At 39.8% G+C, this 21,963-nt stretch overlaps 1 protein-coding gene across 3 annotated transcripts in view; it reads right to left on the bottom strand.

Annotated features, from left to right (window-relative positions):
• Nucleotides 1-21,963, bottom strand: part of pvrl2l (PVR cell adhesion molecule related 2 like) — a 325,881-nt gene that overhangs the window by 173,999 nt on the left and 129,919 nt on the right. For all 3 annotated transcript variants that reach the window (XM_015029895.1, XM_015029896.1, XM_015029897.1), the window contains exon 2: nt 3,436-3,548. In XM_015029895.1, the coding sequence (XP_014885381.1) occupies nt 3,436-3,548 (113 nt within the window). The remainder of the gene's footprint in view (nt 1-3,435; nt 3,549-21,963) is intronic.

Raw genomic sequence — 21,963 nt, 5'->3', positions numbered from 1 at the left:
ATGTGGGGGTTTATGTATTCTATGAAATGTACTGGAAATGGGCAGGAAGTGGCGAAAACCATCACAGCTCCTGCAGAATTAATTAGTTTGCTTTGTTTACCTCTACATAGCTGCATGTTTAATATCTGATTGTTAATGTCAGTTTTTATAATACGGCATTCCTCCGGCTAACTGTAAAAACTATAATGGAAACATGTTTTTACATCACACCAGTCATGCCAGTTTGTATAAGAGCTTTTTGTATGTACTGGTCTTCTTGGACATTGCGCGTTACTGTGTGAGCAGAATTATCCACGTATCATATTAATTCATTTCTAATTTAAAATAAACACTGCAATTGCGAAAGTCTTACCATTTTACAACATTAGCAGGATAACAAAAAGTTTTGCACATATTTGTAATGGAGAAAACTTGATATAACCACCTGGGCTCCTCAGATAGAAAACAGTTTTCTACTTAGCTTTGAACACTGTACACTGTCAACACACCAATGCACAGTTCAGCATTTGGGGAATTTTGTGCAGAAAATAACTTCAATTTACTTGCAGGTTTTTTTTTTTTGTTTTTTTGTAGAGCATATCTAAAATATTCTAAATAAAATACAGCTGGGAAATTGCAGACATTTTTGATCTCTAGCTCCTGTAAATAATGGTCCATTATAACTACAAAAATTGAGAATATACTGAACTGAATTCAATGTAGGATTGGACATATTTAAATACATATTTTGGGATATAAATCTGTTTCATAGAAAGTACCTTTAGATTATTTTTAATCTAAAATAAAATAAACTTAGGAAATGAGAGATCGTGTATGTAATTTCATAATGATCGTACATTGGATGTTTTTATGCAAATCCATTAAACTCTGTGATGTTTAAGGTTTAAATTTGTGATGGAAGACAGACATAAATAATGCCAAGTTATTTCCAGAACTCGGTGATGTTTCTGTACGTGATAACAGAGCCTGCCAATAGCCTAATATAAAGTTTGTAAAACATGATTTGTTGACCAAAGCATTTATTTAGTTGACCTGTGGAACAGACTCAGACGCGTCGCACCGTTTTGTTGTCTGTAGCTCAGAGCAGCTGTTTGTTTTAGCAGCAGGGGTGGATGCATGCACAGACTCACTCAGCAGAAAGAGGACGCCTGAACAAAACACCAACTAGTGGCACCTTTCCATGGAGGTGTGGGCGTGTTTATTTATGCTGCAGAACAGAAGCTCTGCAGTGCATCTGCTAGATTACATTTATTTCCCTATGATTTTTTTTTTAATTCTGTAACATCAATGCCAAAGGCTGCGGTTTTCCTTCTCATTTCTTGTCTGCAGCTCATTAGAACATTGCTGCCGAGTTGAATCTGTTACATAGGCAGAAAGTTCAGTAAACGCAAGGCTCTTTGTTTTTCTTCCCACATATAGTTGGTAGGTTGATGCTCCTGGTTCTCCCTGCATTTCTGTTGTTTTTCTGTCCAACTTTTCAAATGGTTAGAGGCACCGCCCATACAGAGGCTGGTACTGGTTCTGCTGGAGTCAGAACCAGTACCAGTAATTTCTCTCTACTGTACCCGGGTTTTCTCTGGATGCAACACTGTGACTTTAAAAATCTTAGATGTCATCATCATTATCAAACTGAATTTGACTTTGTGTGAATTGCTGTTAGATTAGATTGGACTGAACTGTCAACAGTATGAATAAATGTTACCAAGTATTTTTAGTTAAGTTTCTAGTGAAAATATCTTAGTACACTTGAAATAAGACAAAACTTACAAGTAACTGTTTAGGAACTTGTTCCAAGTTAATTTCTTAATATTAATTTTGAAAAACAAAAGGACTAGTTCCACTTATTTCACTTGTATCATGGGAACATGTTTTGTTATTAGTGGAAAAAATCTGTTAGTGGAACCAGTCCTCCATCAATATGAACAAATATTAATCTAAAACAAGCTCAAATTTCTTGTGAAAAGATACTTGTAAGTTAGCACACTTTAAATAGGGAAAAATAAAGTTATTTGCACCAGAAACTAGACCAAAAATACTTATGATTGTGTTTTTGCAGCGTGTAAGATGAGATTATTTGTAATATGCTGATAAAGTAAATAATTTAATCTAAACAAAGTGAATTTACAAATCTTTACTAATTTGACATTATTTTTCCAAAGGCTTTGGGTCGCCCATCTGAATCACTGATTTGCTGAGTTCCAATCAGCATCTTGACCTGTGAGGCCCACAGACGGCTTCAACAAACATCCAAGTCAAACACGAAGCACTGGATGCAGAGGAGCTCTGGATTCTAGATCAGCGAAGATGGGCTCTCTGGAGTGATGACTCACACCTTTCCGTTTGGTAATCCAAAGCATAAATCTGGTTTAAATTAGCTTGGCTCTACACAGAGACACATTCTGAACAATTTCAAATTTTCAACTGTGTGCCAACAACTTGTGGATGTCTCCTTCCTGTACCAACATCACTGTGCACCGGCACAGAAAGTAAAGAGCAAGCAAGACTGATGTGAAAGATTCTTGAGAGGCAGAGAGTCCAGAAAGAAAACCTTCGGGACGAAAAAGAACAAACTACAAGCCAGATCTTCTCGGCCAACATCAGTGTCTGATGACAAAACCTCTGAAAAAGCTGCCACATTTTTACAAAAACAGACTCGACCTTTTGGACGGCATTGATAGGAGAGTTGAACCTGCATTAAAGCTGGGTTGTCATTAAAGGCAAGGGAGTTAAAAATGTCAGTCTGGTGTTTGTTGGGCCATTTTCTTGTCTTATTGAAATTCTCCGTTTTGAATTCAAGCATTTTAAATCAAATCTTGAAAAATGATGCTATCCCAGAATGATTAGAGGTTTGTAGCAAAGAATCACGTTTAATATGTGTAAATCGTTAAAACAAATCAATGTTCAGAAAAGTCTTGCTTAGTTGTAGCTGAGGCTCTGATACTTTGTGGAAAGACTGCAGAATGCAAATTATGATTTTAATAACTACTTACAGGTTAAATAGCATTAAAGTGCAAAATAAAATGAAGAGTATTTTTGGAAATCCTTAGAGAAAAGCTTAGATTCACAGAAAAATTGCTTTGTGTGGATGTTGCTGTATAAAGGGATCCACCAGTATGTTTTCCACTCATCCTCTGGTGCTTCATCCCCCACCCATCTGTTGATGGAGCCTCTTAGAGCCAGCTTTTATTCTGCTGTGGAGGCTGCTCAGGTTTCCACAAAAATCTGCTCTTTACCTCTATAAAAAGAAACTCTTTTCAACAGAACGTCGATCTCCTTTCAGAAAAACATGTTTATTGTTGATTCTTTGAAAGTTTTTGGGAGATGGAGGAATCTTGGCCCCAAAATAATCCAGTGCTCTCTCCTTCTAACCTTTAGAAAGTCATCAAAGCCAAAGCTTTCAAAGCTAATCAAAACAGTGTTGGTTTTTGTGCCAACCTGTGTGAGCTTGGTTAAACTCCCTCCATCGACGAATTCACAGCGCAGATCGACAGATTCTGTGGGATATGCCTCCAACTCTTCCTCCACTCGCACTTTCTGAGCAACGACACCTGCAGCAAGAGAAAAGGGAAAATCAGGATTTGCAAAATTCCTCTAAATTCAATTTTTAACCATTTCAAAATGACTAGCAGACTACGAATATAGCGTACGTCTGGAGCTATAACTTAATTAGAGATAAAAATGTTTGGTAACAAGCCTCGGGGAGCATCTCAGCCAGTTTTTTTCATCTCAACTCCTGCTTATTACAGTAAAAACCACCCACAGGGGGCTGGCGCTAGGGGGCGAGCCTCCAGGAACGCCACGCCGCTTGGGAATGTTCTGCTTTTGATGGAAAAGCAAAATCAGCTTATAACCCCACGCAGGAAAAGTTCTGCTGAGCAGCACCGGGCAAATGGACCTAGGTAGCTCCACAGAAAACAAACAGGGAAGTCGTCCTCCTTGAACTTAAAGGGAGCAGCAAGACAAGAAGTCAAACAGAGTCTCAGAGCTCGGCAGGATCTGGTTTTAATGAGCAAGTTTAGAAAAAAGGTTGAAAATGTATCACTTGTGCTTAAATTTGAGCAGAAACACCATCAAAACCTGAAAACTGGAGAGAAATGATTCCCTTGATTAACATGCAGCTCCGTTGTGTGACTGAAGGAAAAGTTCCAGATCATGACGGATCTCCAGAGGAATCCCCCATCAGAAACATTCAGATTACAGTTTGCTTTTTTTTTGTCAGAAAATCAAACTTCATCCCACTTTTCAAATCTTTGGACTTTGGAGATGCATATTCTTTTCTCTAAGCTCTTCTCTTGCAGATGTCATCTTCTGGTTATTGGGCTTCAGAATCGAGAAATTTGGGTCAATCTGCATATGTCTTCCTGAACTAGGCCATCTTTTGCTTTACAACAGGAATTTTTATTCCAACCTCCTGATCTTGGAGATAGATAGCTATGGACAGCTATCTATCCATAGCTGTCCATGGATAGATCCTTGCTCTGCCATCAGGAAGTAACTGGGGATGTTTCGATCCAGTATTGATATCGGAAATTGGTCCGATATAAACCAAAATCTATTGGATTTGATCGGACTTTATCTAAAATGTCCGACAGAAGCAAGCCGACAGAAACACCAAGCTTCAGCACTATGCTCCACTAAATAGTCAGCCCCAGCATATTTATCCATCAGCGCATGCGCAGGTCAGGTGACCTCATCAACAGTGTTTGCTAAACAAAGCCAGTGTCGACACAGTGGCAGTACTTTTCACTAAAGACCGAAAAACATGTTAGAGATGAGCCGAGTATAAACTTATCAAGCACAGAATCAGGGAAGTTTAATTAGACAAACCTCGTCACACGTTGGAAGCAAGCAAGAAGACTTTGTAAGACCACTGAAGAAAAAAACCTCTGGCTTCTTCAAACGACAAACTCTTTGAAATTAATCTAAGAGCAATCCTTCACATTATTGGAGAGCAAAACAAGAGAGAAAGGCTCTTTAGCACACAGTCAGCTGTCATTAACGAGGACAGCAACAAATGATTGACAGCGCAGCATGTCTTCTTCTTTTATTAATGGCGGTTGGCAAACAACCCTTTAGTGTACAGTACCGCCACCTACTGGAGCTCAGAGTGCCGAAATACTTATCTTACAAACAATCTGCATATTATGCTCTTATTGCTAAAAATTGAGATGAAGCCGTAATTTAGCTAACTAATTATCTATTTCTCTAGTTTTCTCTCTGTTTACACTTTGTTTTCTTAATATACATATTTTAAACCTCCGCTTTCAAGCTGGTTATGACCCGTCAGCGTAAAATGCAAATACTCAAAATGTCTTCTTAGTTTACGATTTCCATCAGTTTATAAATTTGAGTTTGTAAAAAAATAGAACAGCATCACAGTTCTCCTGGGAAACCAAATTTAATTTGTTAAAGTCAGCCTAAGTTGCTTTTAGTGTCTGAAGTTGACATTTCCTGACAGAATTACAAAATAAAGCTGATGTAGAGGATCATCGAAAGATCTGAATGCAGAAAGGAAACAAAGTTCTGTGAATATTCAGCCAAATTCTGCGAAAACAAAGTACCAACAATCACATTTAATGCTTCTTTTCTGTGTTTCTACCTTGTGCTAAATAAATTCATCATAATCTGACATTAACTGTTGCTGGCTTTAAACAATAGCTCATCATTTTATGAATTAATCCTCATCAGGAAGTTTCTAACCAGCAAAACTAATTGCTGCCTCTGCCCTTTGTTCAGAAATGGCACATGTTGCAGAAACACACTGTGTGTACTTCCTAAGATTAATGCACCATAATGAACTTGTTACACTTTAAATTAGGAGAGGAAGAAAGAAAGTGACTCAAAGAGAAAATGAAAGAAAAGCAGAAAGAAAGAGGAGGAACAAGAGGGGAAAACAGAGAAGTTGTAATCCTTTGTGTGTGTGATCCGGTCCAACAATCTGCCAGCATCTGGGAGAATAAAAGCCACATTTTCTGAGGAGGTTTTCATAGTTTGGGGATGACAGTCAAATCCCTTTTTTTGTTTCTCACTTCAGTAACTTCTACTGTAACTCTGGATGCCTACTTTCTGTTTCCCCCTGCTTCTCTGACCTCATGCGGAGATCTGCACTCCCCGCCACCAACCCTCTGCAGACCCAGTATCAAATCCAACCAGGGTCTCCTCTCCTGCAGCTCCCCTCTCAGCCTGCCTCTGGGCCTATAAAGATAAAATTATTGCTCGGAGCCGGCCCTCTCACTCTCCCTGCAAGAAAAGGGGATAAGCGCTCGCTAACTGCTCGCTAACCCCGGGTGGTTCTGCTGAAAAAGCCTCTTAGTGTGCGAGGGATTGATTAGGACAATAAGTTACAAGCAGCTGCATGGAGGTGAACGGGCCGGGGAGGATTTAGGCGGCAAATCAGCTGTAAAACACAGTCACACAAACAAAGAAAATAGAAGAAGTGTGCACGTGTGCCTCAGGCGATGCCGGGTTACGCTGGATTTACAGCATGCATGTAGCCGCATGACTACAAATACGTGGAAGAATGAGGATTTTTTTTTCACCGTGAAGTCATATGCATGCTTAGTGGTGTTGCTGCATGAATAAATCAGAGCATCTTCACTGTAATGTCAGTAGATGAGACAGACTCAGACTCTGAAGCTCAGTCTTTACCCTGAGGGGGCAATAAGGCTCCCACTTCCATGTAATTCAGACAAACACATAAAATCAAACCTTCACTTTTTAACCAGGTTTTACACAAAGAACCGAGATTGCATCAGCTTTTTATATTTCCTCTTTCCTCTCAATTAACTCATCAACATAAATCCTGCTAATCCCATTAAACTGATATGAACATCCACACACACCAGAAACACAAAAACAGGCACGAACTTTTAGATTATTTGAAGATGTCAAAAATGTATTTATAGCAAAAAATAATAAGAGAAAATGTGCTGTAACGTCGGGAAAAGATGGAGAGAAATAAAGCAGCATGATATTAAATATTGAAAAGAATTAAGGAGTAAAAAGTCAGGAAAAGTGTAAAAGAAGCTGGAAGGAAGGAAATTACAGAGACTGATAAATGCAACAGAATAAAATAACAGCGCAGAAAGAAAGTGAGGACAAAGATTTATTAATGTAAAGGGCTTAAAGTTATGACTAAGGCAGAGAAGACTCAGGGGTGGAGAGACAGGAAGTGTAGTTGAAAACGGTCAAAAAGAAGAAGCAGAAAGGGATGAGAGTTAAAAGGTGGAAAGAGACGATTAAGTTCCTCAAACTAAACCCCAGAACAAGATCAGGATAGAGAGGTTTTCTATTATTTATGCATTCATACCAACCAGCTGTAAAACATTGTTCTTACTAAAGAGATGCAAAATGTCACTTGTTTTCTCTGAAAAATTATCATTTAATAAAATGCATTTCCTGGACATTTGGGATTGAAAATGAATAAAGTGAAGGGTTCAAATGGCCCGTATGGAAATGCTTCGGTAAGAAATGAGGGCATAACATTTGCAAAGCCGAATACAGAAAAAAAGATCTGAGTCCTGGACTAGACTTGTTTTAACATAGCCAGATTTAAAATGCATGTCTTACCACATCGTTACAGGTTGTGCACGTAATTTGAGATGATGCCCACAGAGAAAGAAAGACTGTGTTGGCTGCTCCAGCTCCCTGTCTTTCCGGGTAATTTGAGCCGCTGGACTCGCCGTTCTCAGGGATCTCCGGACAGCAGCTGATCTAGTTCTCCATCTTTCAAACATAATTTCTATCTTTTGACCATAAGGTAGAGTTGAAACAGCTTCAGGCTCAGCACTCTTCACTACAGCAGACCAGATAGACTGATAAAGCTTCAGCACATCAGGTGTGAATTTGTAATTGAACTCTGATGTTCTACAAACCTCTGCCTCAGCTTGGTTGAAGTGAACACTGGCGCGGTTTGAATGCATATGTGAATGCCAAGCGGACCGGAGACTGCTCCAAAATTAGGAAAAGAATGATAGCGCAGAGAATTGGGTAAAAACAACCAAAAGAAATGGGAAAGTCTAGTGCCAGAGAGAAAAATGGCTTGGGTTCTTTTACCAACGATGAAAAAGAAATCCTACTATCACTAAACTTAGATTCCATTTAAAAAAATAAACCGCAGCAACTGAAAATGGAATAAATGTTGCAAATTTGGTCCCCGACTGAACCAAGTCTACACAATAAAAATCAACAGAGCCCATATCAATGACAAACATTACTCATACATGTCCCAAATATACATTTGACAGACTCTTTATGGTTGTCATGCAGAACTCTAGATGGAAACTTCTTTGCTTTTCCTCTCAGCACGAAGCCAGTGGCTGTCGTCATCCAGCTTTAACAATCGAAGTCTGTAATTCAACAAAGACAATTATTGGAAGAAGGATCTTTGTCAAATGAAATCACTGGTTGCCTTTATGCTTTTCAGAAAGAAGGTTAAACATATGCACGACGAGCTGTTGGGGAAATTGGTGTCAATGCACCTCAATAAACCTTATCTATTCCATCCTTTCCATTATAACCCCAATGATCCCACAATTTGCCTCCCATTCTACCGTTGCTTCAGCTACACGGAGTGGAAAGTCGAAGAGGGGAGGCGGTTAAATGAATGGCCATACTCTGCCTGCCTCTGCGCTCTGGAGAGATGAATCACACTTAATTGACATTTAGAGGCTTGTGGCATTTGCCTGTTTATGCGGCGCTTCCCCGTGTAGACGGCGTGCAGTGTAAACAGGAGGAATATGCTGATGGGGTGCTCACTCATCCACATTAACATCCAAATCACGTACTAATAGAAGGCAATGATGCACAGCTGTTTTGTTTTGGAGGGTTTTTTCCCCGCTGTCAGCCTGTCACCATGTCACATGTGTCAGATTGTATCGGGGTGATTTCCAGCAGCTGTCAAATGACAGAAAGGAATAAATATCTGGATTTAACGGCTCAAACTGAAGCTACAGCAGGCAGTGTGACATGGACTCAGAATTTCAAAGGATTTTAATTTGTTCCTCTAACTAATTGCATCAGATTTGTGGAGAAAAAAAGCCTCCATCCAGGGACCCTGTGCTGAAATATTTCTTCCGCTTCACTTCTTTTTGTTTCATGGATTTTGCTGTTCAGCTGCAACTATCTCCACAAAAACGCCCAAAGGTGTTCAGCTGGATTCCATTCAGGCAACATTCTCGGCCAGATTTTTTCTCTCTTCAGAAACTCTTGTGTGAATTTTGGCAGCGTGCTTCAGTTGGTTATCAGAGTGCAGTGTTGCTCTTCTGCCAAGCTTCTGCAGAAGCATTTAGGAGTTTTCATTCTGCTGTATCCTCAGGCATTCGGGTTGCCATGGATACAGTTCAGAGCGTCAACTCTTCACTCATGTGGTCCCACAGTATGACACTCCCTCCTCTTTGCTTCAGGGATTGTAGGGATTTATTAGATTTAAAGTTTTGTGATAATGTCACACAAACATGCAAAAAAATATTCACTAATGTTTAAAAAGCATCTGTTGTCATCACAAAACAGTTGGAGTTATGAGATTTAATTACACAAATTTAGTCACCAATAAGGTGACTTTAATTATGTGCATTAGCGTAAAATGGGACTGAATATAGAGACATATTGAATAAATCTGAATATGTATAAACATTGTTTCCATTAAGTCCATATTTCTGAATTTAAAATGTGCTTTTCATTGGGGTGATGTAACATTCTAATCATGTCGTGTTTTCATTAGCTGCAAGCAGAAATCATAATTAACAGAGAAAAAGGCTTAAAAACATCAGCGTGTGTGGAATTAATCTGTCTGTGTTTCACTTAGTGATGGAGTTACTGAAATAGATGAGCTTTCTAATAATGTTCTAATTTATTGAATATGTCTAAACATATCACTTTTCTGTTTTTTAAATGAAATACCTTTATTGTTTTTCTATCAGTCCGGTTATGCATCACTGTGTTTAAAATCCCACAAAAATGCTTTAACGTTTGTGGCACAATCTGAAAATTTCTAAAACGACACTGTGGCTTAAAAAGGTCCGGATGAGAAACGCATGTTTTCCCATCTAATATGCTTTTTCAGCCACTATGACGCCTGAGAAGTAATTGGTAGTTGGTTGTTCAGCTAAAAGAAAAGACCATTTCAGTTTCAATAGTGGCAGGATTGGCTACTTTTCCTCCCATCACATCTCTGTGTTCATCCAGCAGTAAAACGGCGTCTGCCTCGGCAGAATGGCCCGCTACACGGGGGTTAGCCGTGCAATCATTTGACTCCATCATATCTCTATCCAGCAGCTTTTTACCAGTCAGGAGTAACTGCAGGCTGACGACTACGTGGCACCGAGAAACAGCTGTGGAGAGCGTCAGGCAATCAGGTTTAAACAGAGCTCCAGGCCATCAGTATGAGTGTGCTGTTAGAACGTTTTGGTCGCTGATCCCAGGGGTTGTGTGGCTCATCTTTAGGAGAATAAAAGTGTTTCAGGTGAGAGTGGGGGGGGGGATGAAAGCGAAGATTCAGGTGACAAACTTAACTCTGGCAAGATGCTCTGCAGATTATTTCTGACCTTCACACACAGGAAGCCATCCACTCCACTGTTGGTGTAAAAATATCCCTTACATGATTATCTGGTGATGCATTTAATTCATCTTCATTTTGAAATGTAATCCTGGAAACAGAAGACCACAAAGCTTTGACGTATTCCACACAAGGAACAGGCTATAAACAGACCAGCATCCATTCAAATCTCCCATTAATGTCATCCAGATAACTGTTCAAAGGTGGCATGAATTAGACAGGAAGAGCTGCAGGACGGCTGCCGTCGAGTGAGTGTCTCATCTACCCCTCACTGCAGAGATGAATTACTGGTAATTGGCATTTGACAGCTCATAATCATCGCATTTTGCCGCGGCTCTTACAGGAACAGGCCACTGATCAACAATGAGGTGGAGGGGAAGGAGAAAGAGGAGATTAGTTGTCACGACGATGGCTTTGGTTTGCGTCAAAAAAAAGAGAAAAGCATCGCGTTCGCTGGCAGTCAAAAGCTCCTGGCATCTGTGAACGTGTGAGGATTTTAGTTTTTTTTTTTATTTCCACAATGATGCTAATGGAGCTCGAATTGAGCCCAATAACCATCATTTAAACCATTTGAACAAAAGCAAAGAATTTCAGTCATTGTCTTGAATTTAGTGGTGCAGCAATTCAGCTTTGGAACCCCAAGCTTGATTTTATTATTTTATTTCAAATCCGTAAAACTGTGTTCCAAGTTAATGTTTAGACCTATTAAACGAGAATTAGCCCAATAAAAGCAGAACAACCACATCTTTTTACTCTTGGCATTGTGTTAGTCAACACCCAAGATGGGAAATTTCTTCCAAACAAATGTTTCATCCCCCCAAAACACAGACTGGTTGAATAATTACGATTAAACCTAAAAAGCTGCTAACTCTTCATCAACATACCAAAGTCATCATTTAAACTGCAAAGCAGTTTCTCAAAAACAGATTCCTATGAGCTCCAGGAAAAACAAATTGGAACATCAGATTAGTTTTGAAGAAAAATGCATGAAATGCTCTAAAACTCTTTATTATAGCACAAAATGAAGGAATATTGTTTATGAAAACAATACTTATTCCTCTTAGACCTCATCAGATTAGCAGAGGAGTCTCAAAAATGGGATATTTCAGATCTGTGGTCAGGAAACTCCACTGATCATTCAGGCAAGACTATCCTTCCTCCCTGGTTAGTACTCTCTTCCCTGTAAAGTTTATAACCACCTAGTAATGCATCCGAGGGAGATTTTAAAGAGAAAATTGCAAAGTGGGAAGCATTGCCTGCAATCTCTGTGGTTTGTTGTTAAATATTCAGTGTGATTTTGTCCCTAGTGTGACTTTAAAGCTTCTTTTATGAGCTGCGTCTGCGATGGAAAAACACAAAGAGCTGAGTGGTGATGCAGGAGGAAGACCTTTAGTTGAGAATTTAAGATGAGTTAGAAAGTATCTCAGTTGCACCGTAATCTGCAATTTCATCTCATGAACAATGCATAAAATTTGACAAACTAAATCAGATTGAAGAGAAACTGAAGAAAGTTTAGCCTTTTAACATCAGCGCTCTGTTAATGTGCAGCTGGCAGCTCCACTAATTGGTTTGTTTACTCTGTGGGTGGCTTTTCTGTTACCATGTCGTCAGCTGACAACCCACTGGCTCTCAGGTATGTTGATTTTTTTTTTTTTTCCAACTGGAACTGAAGTGTTTCACAGCCCACTGTGGACTGAGAAAATCATCCGACCCGTGGGTTTATAAAACCTCTTCATAAAACCTTTCTGCATTGTTTGTGAAAGTGCTCCATGGACAGGAAGCCTGCTGGGTTCTATTTCTGAAAACTTTGCATGTTTTTTATTTTATTTTTTTATAGATGCACAGCGTTCACTCACCCACATGATAACAGCAGTAACACCATCCTGCAGATGCAGCGTGTAAATGATCTGTTAACTCGAGGCTGATTCACCAGTAATTGGCGTTTCACATAAAACCTCTGATGTTTCAGGTTAAATCAAGATTTTTTTTTTTTTTGATGATGATGCAGAGAGAGAACTGAAGACATTCTGCCACATTTAGCTTCAGAAGTGACATTGAGGCCATGACACTCCACACAAACGCAATTCTACTCATAATGAGTAGGCGGAAGATGTGCAGTTGAGCTAAATGTTAGAAACTAAAGGGCAGATTAACATGGAGAGCCTTCAACAGACTCCTGTTAGAGCTGACAGAAATAATCACGGTTAATCACGATGTCATGGGCTCCATGTTTGCAGCACAGTTCTTAAAAACAACTTTATTCTACAAGCATACACTGGTGAGTGGCAGCTTCATCAGCACAGTTATGGCAAAGTTGCACAAAGTTTGAAACAATGAAAAAAATGTAAAAATGCAGTCAGATTTTCACATACAAATAAGAATTTGGTGCACAAGCTTTAGTTTATTGAAGATTTCTCAAATTATACTAACAGAGTGAAATATATACGTCATATCTAAGATCTGAGGACAAAAACTCCAGATTTATACAAGTTGAAAAAGACTATTTCAGATGTGTCACATCATGTGGAAGTAAAACCAGACCGTTGCCCTCAGATGGAGCGATGGAGGTTAGGATGCTCAGGTACAACCGGAGGCTCAAACCAGCGAACTAGACTAACAGGTTGTTGACCAATAAACAAGTCCAGCTCCTTAAATGATGCTGGACTGAAAATAACTCTCCACATGACATCCAAAATGCTTATTTAAAAAAGTTATGTCAGAAGGATTGTTTTTGTCCAGAATGACATGAAGTAAGTTTAAATGAGTCGTGATCAGGCTGTGAAAATGGAAACGCAGAGACACACAGAGCAGCAGCTACACTGACGTCAGATATGGAGAGATTTTTCAGCAGCAGAACAAAGAGTTTGATATTTATTATTTATTAAAGAGCATCAAACCTGCTGGTTTTAACCTGTAAGGTTTAATTTAGTGTGTTATATTCACTATATTTAAAGATATTAATGCTTATAAATGCTCCTTAAGGCTGCTGAGCAGGGGCGTAGCCAGGAAGTCTTTAAAGCGGGCTAAATGGGGGCCATGAGGAAGCAAATATAAAAACCTAAGCAAATATCAGACTCACAACATAAAGGTCAAAGACTGGCATAAAAATAAATACATGAAGCACAAAAAATATTCTAATTGAAGCTATTTATCTTCTTTCTTAAGTTATTATTCATCAAATTGATCCACTTTCTCTCCGGGAGGATTTGTTGGGTGATCTAATTTGTGGTTTAAGATATTTGTCAGAGCAGAGGGAAATGTTTTGCATAAAAAAAATCATTGTTTTCCAAATTATTTCAACAAATGATTGTAGCAATACTTGGTTCTTTTTAGAAGTTGAGTTTTTATGTATGTATGCCATTTATATCTACCATGTTTACATTACGGTATAAGATATGAAAATGTTAGGTCACTATAATACTCTCACATAAATAGATATGAAAATAAGAGTTGAAATAAATGACCAGAAGCTGAAGAACATGACACTCCGAACAGGAACTGCTGCTCTGCTTCTGTTTCATCTGCGTAAAAAAACTCAGAAACTTTCTCTGACATGCTGTGGAACAGATAGTCTGGTCATAATTCATTGAAGCGGCTGCAGCACTTGTGAAATCTCACAAACGTGAACTTCCTCACAAACAGAATGAATTCCTCATGCTGCAGGGAGCAGCCGAGGAAGGTTTTAGGAAACAAATCTCCAAAAACACAGCAGATATCAAGCTGGAGCTGCTTCATCCTGCATGCGGCTCTCAGGTAAAGGCATGTTAGACTGGCTCCATGTTCCAGGCAGACAAACATGCAACAGACTCATCGTCTTCTTGCTGTTCTGCCTTTAAATCTGGCAGCGACGCATAGAGGTGCAGAGTGAACATTTGATGGTTTACGTCCAGAGGCCTTTCTCACAAAGCAGAATTCCTGAGTTAACTGCATATCTTTGATGAGTGAAACCCAGAACATCCTTCAAAGCTGGAACATGGTCTGAAGTTTAAAAAAGGAGCCGCGCTGGGAATTAAACAGAACCCAGGTAACTTTGAAAGTTTGGCTTTCAGAGAGGGGCCCCTGCAAAGGCTTGAAATGAGCAACAAATTCAGGACATAAAGCAGCTCCAGACACTTTTCTGGGATTATTTTTCCCTAGATGATGTTGTTTTGGATGACATAAACTTGGAAGTGTGAGAGGTGGTTTATTGGCAGGTGAAGATAAAAGTCCAGCTCTGCATGTTGTCATACGTCTCCTTGGCTAATGCATCAGGAGGAGGGCGGAGCCTCATCGCTCCGGGATTCACTTCAACCTCCAGCCGCCTCACTGAAGCTCAAACACATTTAGACGTTTCAGCTACTACTTTACAGCAAATATTCAAGAGAAAATAAATGTAGAGATCAGAAGTGTCACGTGTTTGGGCAGAGGTGGTTGCATTCTTTGTCAACAAGGAGTTAAAGGAGCCGTGCCAGCTCAGCAGTCAATCCGACCTTCTGTTACAGTTTTCTTTTTGTTTGCACGCTTTGTTGGGTGCAGTTCCGTCGTACGCCTCAAACAATCGACGAGCTTCGACTGCTCGACACACTCAGGCAGCTGCAGAGATCAAAGGCCAGCGAAAGATTCATCAAAAGGAATCATGAAGAAAAAAGAACAGGATCAAGAAGGAAGAGTTGGAGCTGTGAACAAATTAGATGGTTGTCTAATTTTGGTGGAAGGACAAGCGGAGACAAAACGGCATCTGGAGCATCAAAGATGAGGAAGAAAATCTGAAAATTCACAAAGGAATCAAAATATTATTTCAGCAAATTCTCCCCAAATGCATCACAGATTGCTCTTTTGTATTTATCAAATTGAAAAAAAGAATCAAATATCCTCTAATATTTGATCTGCAGATAACCAAACAAAGGAAGGTAAGGGAAAATTGGCAGATTTGATCTCTGGCTGGATTGAATGGAGCATATCACAAAGCAAAAAAAAAAAATAAAAAAAATAAATAAAAATCAGTTTGTCATAAGTATGTTGTTCTTAAGTGTTTTAACATCCATCCATCCATCCATCCATCCATCCATCCATCCATCCATCCATCCATCCATCCATCCATCCATCCATTTTTTTACACCCTTCGTGGGGTCAGGAGGGGAGCTGGTGCCTCTCCTGCTAACGTTCTGGGTGTTTTAACATGATACTGTAAAACTTCATAATGACTTTCTGTTGCTGCCCATCGATCTGCGCTGACTGATCGATGCTTTGAAGATAAAGGAATATTGCTAAGTTTCTCTGTCTCAGGTTCTACAGGCAACACGGTCGATGTTGAGCTTCATGACAGAAAAAAGGAGTTGAAGTGAAAATGAAACCTGAAAAACCACAAAACTCCTGGAACTAGTAACATAAGAAAAACCATCAAAAACGCATCGCAGACATGAAGCACGGTGGTGGGAGGGTGATGACTCGTTTTGCAGACGCTCAACACCTTCTGTCATTCAGCCAACCAGGGAAAACATCCATGATGGGTGGACTTTTTTTGGTTTCAGCTCGTTTATATAAATGCTTTTTTTTTTTAATACATAAGTAATGTGTTGTTGTCCTGGCTTCTGTTTTTTCTTAGTGAAACCATTCTGGTATCTGGTGCTGAGCGTTACTTGTTAATGGCTCCATCAGCTCCAGCAGCAGGTACATTCTGCTGCCCTTTAAGAAGCCCATTAGTGAGGATGTGCAGACATCTGAACTCCAACTCCCATCTGCCTCACTGCAAGAAAATCACTCTGCGCTGCTCTGCTGTTGTCTTTCACATGTTCTGGTTTGAAATCACCAATGTGTCAGAAACATATTCATGTGCTTTTCTGAATTCATTATCTCATATTTCATAATGATACGAGTTATTATTTCATCTTTCATCTTGCTCTTTATTTAGAAAATGGACACAGCATGCACATCGATTCCTCTTTACCTGTTAATAAAAATACCAAAGTTATCCACATAAGTTCCCACTGAAGAGACTCACAAGAAGAACCCAAATCCCCACAAATGTAGGAGCTTATTTGATCAGATTAGATTTGTCCCTAATTTTTCCTCGACTCGTGGCTGAGAGGCAGAACTGCTGCAGCAGACGGGGGGGATCCAACAATAAGGGCGGATTTGGCTCATTTCATTTCAAAGCGACATGGGTCCATTTTAACAAGCCCTCTTCAGCAAAAAAAAAAAAAAAACACAAGATGAGAGTAATGTGGATAGCCAAGCACTGAGCCCTAATTACTAATCATTTCTGCCAGAGTGAGAGGCAAGTGGCAAATAACAGGATTACAGAGCTGAACACAAATTAATACGAGCAGATCAGGTGACGAATAACAGCGACACGGATCTGGTTCGGGCCAGATAATGGGTCCAAAGTGTCCATAAGAGTGAAATTAGAGAATAAACAGCAGCATGGAGAGTCTGGGCACATAAAATGCAACAGGAAGGCAGAATTTCTCATTTAATTCAGTCAGTTGTCACAACAGACCAGAGTCTTAGATTACATGTTTCAGGGAAGAAAAGTCCAGCAATGTTTCACAGGAGCAGGTAAAAGGAAATACGAACTTATTCAACCAAGAATTGTGGAATCAGATTGAACCTTTAGCAAAAGAGCTGAGAGAAAATCCTGACAAAACTTTTCAATTATTTGTAATTTTATTGCAGTTTCTTTTTAAGCTTGAATTTGGGGCACATTTGTCTGATTTTGCCAGAATGTGAACGGCTGAGCATAAAAGTAAAAGCTCAATGGACCCATAATTTTACTGTGAGTTTTTGCAGAAAGACCCAGTTGAAAACATAGAGAGACATTTTTCATCTTCTTCTCTTATTTCCACTATTTCCAACTATGTGCAATTTATTTATTTTTTATATTTTGCTCTTTCCAAGATCCTCTATCTTATTCTAGTCCAGACTTTGAGTGGCAAACTCCTAAATTTGTATGTCATTATTACTGACACCACAGGAGAGTTAGGATTCTTATATTTCTGCTGCGTAACTACACTAAAAAATAAAAAATCTAATTCTTGGTTACATTTATTCAGTTGGAGAAAAAATCCTGGTAGAAAAATAAAAGTGATGGTGAAGGATTTAGCGACACATCAATACTTTGCTCGTCCTTTTGCCAGCAGGGCAGCACTAACCCTTCTCCTAAAATATTTCACAAGGCGGGATCATACAGAGGGAGGGACCTTTGACCTTTCCTCCATCACATATTCTCTAGATTCATGTTTTCTTTTCTTCAACTGAGTCCACAGGTTGCCTCAGTCTCCAGGATTTAAGGACAAAAGGAAGAAGGTTGACTTTGGGGCCGCTGAACCATATTCTGCTCATTTTGTATTTTGGATCAAAATCCCACCAGATTATTATTTTACACTCTTCCTTATTTCCATCACTGGTTAAACTCCCAAGTAAGTAGGACTCCTGAATGGCTGCATTGCAAATGGCAGCCAACAGCACATCAAATAACACTGTGCTATATTTCAACTTCCCAAGAAATGTTCTATGAAAAAATCCACCAATAGGTGAATTCATGAACTGACCTGTGATATAACTGCTTCATCATGTAAACCATTTAAACTGATTTGTTGCTGAAATGTCAGGGTTTCTGCAGGTTTCATCAAATCAAATTTAAGGCTTTTTAAGATCATTATGAATAAAATTTAAAACTTGTATTATTACAAAAATGTACAAAGGAAAGTCGGATATTTTGTATTGTAATGCCGAGATTTTTTACACAAATGCATATAACATCGTATGGGTTGGCAACAGAAGTGAGCAGTGGTGATGATGGTCACCATCCAGACACTTTTCTATGATAGATGGAGGAAATGATGCTAGCTAACTGGCTAGCAAGGGTATATTAGCAGCCAGTTAGTGTTAACCTGAATCAACTAAAACATAATGAAAACGACTTGAATGACATGAAAGTCCCATGTTTAAACAAATTAAATACATTTTAAGGCCTTAATTTTAGATGCATGAATTTGTAAGTTTCTAAGAATGTGTGGACTCACTGAATGTGCCATACAAACAAATATGCCTTGGACTAGAAGTCCCTGAGAAAAACTGACTTTAAAGGGATGGTTTTGGTATTGATGGTGGTGTACCAGATAATAAAGACACAAATCTCACAATTACGATTTTTGTAAATTCAAGTTCAGTGTGGAAACCAGGAATCTAACCGGGAACGTTTGTAAAAACCTGTTTGTAACTTGTTGAAACATGACAGATTAAACTGCAGCTCTCAGGTCAGCTTTGTTTGACCCCAAAATAATATAAACATTTTCAACTGGAAGCAAAAGTTACAGCAAACAACAAGAAAAGTAAATAGAGGTGAATCGAAGAACATCAAGATAAGAAGATGGGAGCAGAAAAAAAAAAGTCAGACGGGAAATAAAAACGGATGAGAACAAACAGGCTGATGAAAATTAATGTGAGGAAGAAGCAGAGAGAAAAAGCAGTAAAGAACAGGCTGGAGTTTTTATTTTTTGTTTAAAAGGGAAGATGAATGAGAATAAACTGATTCAGGCCTGGAGGAGAGGGAGGACGTTGTGTACTGGGACATTATTGTCTGAAATTACACAGGACGACATCGCTCCTCGCTTCCCGATACAATTCAATTCAAAGCCAGGGTTATTTGTCCCACCCTAAATTCATACACTGAAACCTTTTCTCTCCCTGTGCTGGGATGACAGCGCTGCCATATTAGGAGTAGGGACGTCTGTTTGTGGTGTGTGTGCGTGTGTGTGTGTGTGTGTGAGAGAGTGTGTGTGTGTGAGAGAGAGATCTCTCCAAATCTATTATCTCTGCAGGTATCCAGGTCACATCTAATGGTCGCGCAGAGTGACCCATCACTGCTGCCGTAGCCTGGTTTCTGTGTGTGTGTTTGAGTGTGTGTGAGTGTGTGTGTGTGTTTGCGTGTGTGTGTGTGTGTGAGTGTGTGTGTGTTTGAGTGCGTGTGTGTGTGTGAGTGTGTGTGTGTTTGAGTGATCTCTGGCTGTCCTTGTTATGCCCCTGTCTAACTTCCTCTATGGTGTAAACACATACGGAACACACACACAGGCAGCCTGTGTTGGCAGTGAAACACACACACACACACACACACACACGCACACACACACACACACACACACGCACACACACACTCACACACACACACACACACACACTCACACACACAGAGCCTCCAGCTGTTTGTCTCTGCTGTCCGTCTGACAGACACTAAGCAGACTGACCTCAGCTCCAGCCTTCACATCCCCCTCCCTCCCCCACCCACTTTAACTCCTCCTCTTTATCTTGATTTCTTGTCGTCCACTGTCCTCCTGTCTCTGTTTTGTGTGTCTCTCTCTCTCCTGACTTCACTCAACATGTTTCTCCAGTTCCTTCTTCCCCTCCTGGAATCAGCCCGGCTTCCTGACACGCCCAGCCGGACGGGAACGTTAAAACCACCTGCCTGACACGGAGCAAGTCCTGCCTGCAGCGGTCCAAACTCTGAGCTCTGCAGGTGTCCCTCAACATAATGGGAGGAGAGACCAACACTGGGAAAACAGTGTCATCACATCTATTCTTTTCTAACATGCAGTAAATTAGGCTGGTGTGTAATGAGCTGGGAACCCATTTAAACACCTTCAACTCTCCTTCTACTCGTTTGTTTTGCTGGGTTTTGGAAACAGGCGAATGAATTTGAATTTTGCAACTTTTGACCTTTTTTACCGTCTATTACAGCCGTTTTTTTATTCATTTCTACTTCCTCTTAAGATTTATAAATCAACACCCATTTGACACTGTTGTCAAATGTCTGTTAGATTATTTAACAAATCGTTAATGTGTTTAAATGACTGAATGACTTTCACATCTCTTTTAAAAGTGAAAGTGATGTGAGGAACACTGCTTTCTGGTGTCGTGTGCATCTTTATGACGAGGCTAAACAGAAAATCTGCTTTTTAATGACAAAAATACTGAAATGACCTGGAAAAGCAACCAGCAGAAAACCCCAATAAGGATGTAATGGATGGTTTCCTCAGGTGTTTCTGGTTAACTCCCTGCAACGTGTTCCATCATTTTCCTCACTCTTGCTGTTCACTAACCTCCTTCACTTGGACAACTCACTGCACCTCTTATTATCCGTCTGCTGGCCTCTTGACTCCCACGATATGTCACCATATTCTGCTCCCGGTCTGACAGTCTTATCAGCCTCGGGGCAGACAAGCTAAACTGCTGCAGTGGGTGGCAGAGCTACTGTCCCATTTCTGCTTTCCCAGGAAATCAGACTGCACATGCACGACACGCAGAACAAAAACTAGACTTTACGACTTCTACAGTGACTAATGCGATGTTCCTGTGACTTAACAAGGATCAATCTTTGCAGCCAGATTTCAAATTCAAAAAGGAAGTCTTCTAAAACCTGTGGCAGGTTGTTTGGTCACAATTATTAAAAGATAATCGTACAAGTAAAAAAGGAAATTATGTTCACTTATACTGTAGCTGTTGGTCTTCACCTTCCTCCAGGGTCTTTAGCTGCTTCTCCTCCTCTCTCCACCACCTGGTTTTCCTATTTCTCCTCCATATTTCCTCTTTTGTTTCCTGTTTTCTTTCCTCCCTCCACATTTTGTCAAGGGTACCCTCCCACTCTCCTCCTCTCTCAGCTACCCTTCTGTCCCTGTAATACTCTCCTTCTCCCACTCTGTTCCTTTCATCTACATCATTTTGAATGTCCCCCCTTCATCTTGTGCCCCTCACACCGTTTTTCCTCCACTTTCATCTGCTCCTAGCCCAGAGTCGGCCATCCTCAGATGCAGCAGCCTACTGCATCGTTGACTTTCCTCAGAGCCCGCTCTTCATAATATCTCCTCTCTCTTCAAGTCCTCTGACTTTCTCTGAAGTTTCTCTGAAGAGCAATCACCCACATACTCCCATTTCACTGAAAGAAGGCACAATCCTGGTTGGGCTCTTGAAAAAGGAAGTCCTTGTGTAAAAAGCCTTGTGGTATTTTTGTGCAACACAAAAATCCTATAAATGCTTTCATTACGGTCCAAACCAACTGCAGTCTCTCTGAGTGAGTCTGGTTTTATCCTTCACTTCTCCTTAAAGTCTGAAAGTCAGCATCCAAATCAAGCAAACCAAACCATGCATCACAACACCACAGGAAAAACAGAGCAATAACTGCAAATTATGAGCTTTCTCCAATTTAAAGCGAATTCTGCATCTGAATTTAACAATTATTACTGTACAAATTAACTGAGCAAAGGTATTAAAGGGATAATCCTACTCTCTCTTAGCTCAATATAAACATCACAAAGTGATTTTATTTTATGATTAGGAAGTTTATTTTAGCACTTTAAGACTCAACTATGTTTTTGTTATTGTTAGCACTTTTGAAGTCAGCATGCTAGTTTATGTGAAGAGTTCATCCACATACT

The sequence above is a fragment of the Poecilia latipinna genome, unplaced genomic scaffold, assembly GCF_001443285.1.
Source record: "Poecilia latipinna isolate Pla-1442-1.1 unplaced genomic scaffold, P_latipinna-1.0 Scaffold166, whole genome shotgun sequence".
NCBI classification, from domain to species: domain Eukaryota; kingdom Metazoa; phylum Chordata; class Actinopteri; order Cyprinodontiformes; family Poeciliidae; genus Poecilia; species Poecilia latipinna.
Note: the sequence above shows the minus strand (reverse complement) of the source record. Positions and strands in the feature narration are given on the sequence as shown.